The sequence below is a fragment of the Eurosta solidaginis genome, chromosome X (genome assembly GCF_040869045.1).
Source record: "Eurosta solidaginis isolate ZX-2024a chromosome X, ASM4086904v1, whole genome shotgun sequence".
NCBI lineage: Eukaryota > Metazoa > Arthropoda > Insecta > Diptera > Tephritidae > Eurosta > Eurosta solidaginis.
Genome location: NC_090324.1, coordinates 191,194,339 through 191,198,828, shown reverse-complemented (window position 1 = coordinate 191,198,828; position 4,490 = coordinate 191,194,339). Strand labels below are relative to the sequence as shown.

The following is a 4,490-nucleotide window of genomic DNA, read 5'->3' as shown; positions in this document are numbered from 1 at the left end:
TACGGCATATATAAATTTAAGTCGTTATTACAAAACATAGCGCCAAATATATTTTTTTTGTATCTTGAGTTAGGATGTTGTTCCGAATTACAATAACCGCCATTGGCTAGCATAAATTAAGATAAATTATTTTTCAATAGGAAGCCATGACTTTTTGAAAATATTATATTGAATTACGTTCTTATTTCAAATTTTATTTCAAAAAAACCTGTACCTAAGTAGACATAGGTTTTTGGTATTCAATAATATATTTTTTTAAACGAATCATTAAGTTGAGTTAAGTTGTGTCAGAGAGTTGTGCAGCTTATATAGCAATTATTTAAAAGTAATATTTGTTGTGGAAAGTGATAAAAAAATGTCCGACAGAGCAGCAAAAATGGTTGAATTGGCTAGGTCATTGCCAGAGCGTCGAAACAACGAAGGTAAGTAAATAAAATTAATTAAATGAAATAAGGTTGTCCTTGTTATTTTGCAAATCAAAATTATTTGCATGTAATTTGAAATATGAAAGAGTGACATAACCCCAAGGCCAAACATTTTTATTATCGCACAACCAACCTTATTTCTAGTGTCGTTTTTAATATTTTAAATAAAAACGTGTAAGCACCCTCGGAATTTTAAACATTTTCGTCTTTAGATTGCAATGTTGTATTTACCTATAACCCAAACAAAACACTAAACAATTGTTTTCAATTTTACTATAGTCACTCTTGGTACAAGTGGAACATCTCATGTCGAAAATGCCAGCACCAACATTCAAAAATACCGAGATGCTAACGAACCAGAAAACTTTATTCCTGAAAGGCCTTGCGATGGGCGATTCCAAAATTATTATTCCAATTTTGTTCCATGTGTACAAAATGAAACAATGTCATCAATCCACGGAATCGAGTTTAATTTAACTGTTATTGAAAGTAAGCATTTTATGCAGATTATGCCAGAGTTTAAAAGTATTTATTACTAAAATTAACGAGGGAAACTTTTATTTTAACTAGGTTTGCATAATCCAAAAAAACTTAGTCATGAGGCACATGAAGACGTCCTTCCTCATAGTGGAGAATTTGACTCAGACAACTCCATAAGGGATCCGGACTTTAATTTATCACGATCTGCTACTAGTATGGATTGCTCATCAAACGACGAAGAAACTTCTCACCAGCGTGATAATTTAAACGGCCTTGCGAAACCAAAATCAAAGTCAAAGAAAAAGCTTCGTCGTGACCTTAGAAATAGGCGAAAATCATACACAACGTGTTCAGGTAGAATAGTTAAAGCCAGGGTCTGCAATCCATCGTTTGATTTATGTAGAAACAAATGCAAAAAAAATTTACAACTGAATAAATAGAATCTCTATTTAAACATTACTGGTCCCTGGGAAGTTATGACCAAAGAATTTTTACATTGGATCATTAGTAGCTGTTGGGGATAAAAAATGTGACACCCTATGCAATACAGTAGAACGCAGACGAAATCGAGAAAATTCAATGCAATATTCATTCCAGATTAATAGTAATACAATCAAAGTATGCAAAAAGCATTTTAGACAATGTTTCGATGAAAGTGATAGCTTTATTAAATCGGTCGTTAGAAAAAAAATTTGTTGTCCGTCTATGCAATTCAGTCATCATCGAGGCAAGCATACTCCTACATCTAAAATTGATGCTTCAATGGAAAATGAAATTAAAGAACACATTTTAAGTTTCCCTGCATACGAAAGCCATTACAACCGGCGCGATACTTCTCAAAAATATTTACCTGCTAGTCTCAATTTATCGTCTATGCACCGCCTTTACAAGGAAAAAGTAAGCAATCCAGTAAGCCTTTCTAAATACTCTGAAATTTTCAAAACTCTTGGTCTTAAATTTAAAGAACCTAAGGTAGACACTTGTAGCACCTGCGACACTTACGTTGCAAAAATAAAAATCGCTTTAACCGAAGATGAAAAAGCTTCATTGATTGAGCAAAAAGAAATTCATTAAGCTAAAGCTGAATTGGCTTATGAATCTAAACGACAAGATAAAAAGCGCTCGGTGGAATCGAACACTATTAAAAGTTTTGCATTCGATTTACAGCAATGTTTGCCAACACCTTTTCTTCGAAATTCTATCAGTTTCTTCAAAAGACAACTATGGACGTTTAATTTAACGGTTCACGATCTTGTAACTAATGCAGCAAAATGCTTCATGTGGCACGAAGCTATGGCTAGACGTGGTGGAAATGAAATTTCCTCGTGTCTTTTTAAATTGTTAAAAATGTTGCCAGCAGAAACGAAAACAGTTACATTTTATAGCGATTCGTGCGCAGGGCAAAATAAAAATTCGTTTGTTTCTGCCATGTTTATTTCATTTATTTCCAATGCGTCTACATTGGATCACATTGACCACAAATTCCTCGAACCCGGCCATACGCATATGGAGTGCGATAGTGATCACGCCCTTATTGAGCGAAAAAAAAAAACAAATGTCGAAATTGAGACCCCAAGAGATTGGTACCAATTCGTAAATACTATTGGACCCAAATTGCAAACTATTGAAATGCAGCCAAATGATCTTTATAACTTTTCGGACTTATCCAAATCAAAAATTTCTTGGAAACGTTTCAATGAGGATGGCGAAAAATTTGTATGGCACGATATTCGATGGCTTCGTTATACCAAGATATCCAACAAGTCCAATACAAAACTTCATTAGATAATGAAGAACCATTTAAAATCTTAAAGGTGGGCAAAAGAGGGTGTTCTATAAAAGGATTTGGAGAAATACAAAATATAAAGAACTTACCATGCATTTCTAAAGAAAAAAAGAAAGATCTTATGGACTTGAAGCAGTTTATAAAACCAGAATTTCACTCATTTTATGACAGCATTCCCACAAGTATGGAGCAGCTTAATACCCATCCCGATTTGACGGAGTGTGACAGTGACGAAGATTTTTGAAATAATATTTTTATGTATTTATAATAAAAATATGTACATGTGAATTTTTAACTGAATTGAATAAAATGGATCCTTAATATTGATAAAAATTTTTAATTGTAGTTCTTTAAACTATGGGGCATAGTTATAGTTGAAAAAGAATATGATTTTAAGTTAGTTAAAGCTTTTTGACACAATTTTATATGTGCTATCTGTCAAAAGTGCTCCAACTAACTTAAAATTACTATAAATATGCCCTTATATGTCTGTATTCCAGTATTTTTGAAAATACCGCATTTCAAGATTTACTATATAAAACTGACTTAAGTGAATAAAATTAATAAATTAAAAGTAAGGAATAATAGCACAACTACACATAAGATTTCAACTTTAGGCACTTCTAAACATTTTTTTATTCGGAATAACAGCCCAACTCAAACTAAGAGATTTTAAATTTTTTCATTCAACAAGCCATAATAGCCTAACTGCTTTTTTCCTTTATATCTTTCAAATTAAGCAAAAACATAACAGTTTGCTTGCAAAGTTAAAAAGAAGACCGATACACCTTGTGTATTTATTAAACGATTAGCAATAAATATCATACCATGATTTGCAGTAATGATTTGATACTTTAAATTGCTATCCTGAAAATATTGAAAAACAGACTTAGGCGATTATGACTTGTGACCACAGATATAATCACGAAGCATATGATAAGGAAGTTAAATATATACTTCAAATAGCACAACAAAGAGCTAGAAAGTTAGTGCAAGAAACTAAAGAAAAACAAAAAGTTAATTATGATAAAAGTAGCACCAGTAAGGAAATAAAAATAGTTGATCTAGTACTAGTTAGAGAAGAAGCTAGCCATAAGCTAGACAGTAGATATAAAGGAAGGTATAAGGTAAAGAAAATTTACAAAAATTACAATTTTACTTTAATACCACATAGAGAAGAAACTAGTAATAGGAACAATGAAGATAAGGAATTAATAATTCATAAGAATAGGCTTAAACACATTTGAAACACCTTTTGATAATTTAAAGCAAATAATCGTAAAATAAGCATTCCAATTTAGTAGGTTATTTAATAAAAACTTCTAGAAATAAGTAGATTTTAGGTGGGTTGAAACATTTAAAATCCGGCTGTGTAAAATAAGTAAAATATGTAAAATAAATAAAATAAAATAAAATAAAAATAGTTAAATTTAAGATTTTGAAAGACAATTTGTACAAAACATTGTTAAGAAAAAAAAAAAAAAATGTAAAAATAATAAAAGTATCAAGGCCAGCATATTAGAAACAAAGTACACAAACTCTTTCACTTTCATATCAAGTTACCAAAATATTCAAAACTCAAACAAAGGGTCTACACAATTGTGCACACAATTATATAAGCCTCTTTTTCGAAGGCGAATGGTGTAGCATTATGCGTCATGCCCACCTATGCAATACATTTGCGACATTACGCATCATTAACTTCTATGCCAATGCATTTTTGTGAACCGACCACACGCAGTCATAGCATAATCATATTACAATATTATGCGACATAAATTACATTGGCCCAACACAGC

The 4,490-nt window shown here is 31.4% G+C and overlaps 1 protein-coding gene across 1 annotated transcript; it reads left to right on the top strand.

Moving 5' to 3' along the window:
• The first annotated feature begins 305 nt into the window (after positions 1–305).
• LOC137234173 (uncharacterized) lies at positions 306–1,459 on the top strand. The gene is made up of 3 exons (XM_067757794.1): positions 306–422; positions 705–914; positions 996–1,459. The coding sequence occupies exons 1-3, from the start codon at positions 356–358 to the stop codon at positions 1,343–1,345; spliced, it is 627 nt and encodes a 208-aa protein (XP_067613895.1). The 5' UTR covers positions 306–355; the 3' UTR covers positions 1,346–1,459.
• The last annotated feature ends 3,031 nt before the right edge of the window (positions 1,460–4,490 follow it).

Excerpts from the sequence above, each read along its gene's own strand:
- LOC137234173 (XM_067757794.1), top strand. The coding sequence starts at position 356 with ATGTCCGACAGAGCAGCAAAAATGGTTGAATTGGCTAGGTCATTGCCA. Across the intron at positions 423-704 it reads AGAGCGTCGAAACAACGAAG|TCACTCTTGGTACAAGTGGA; the intron begins GTAAGTAAATAA and ends ATTTTACTATAG. Across the intron at positions 915-995 it reads TAATTTAACTGTTATTGAAA|GTTTGCATAATCCAAAAAAA; the intron begins GTAAGCATTTTA and ends TATTTTAACTAG.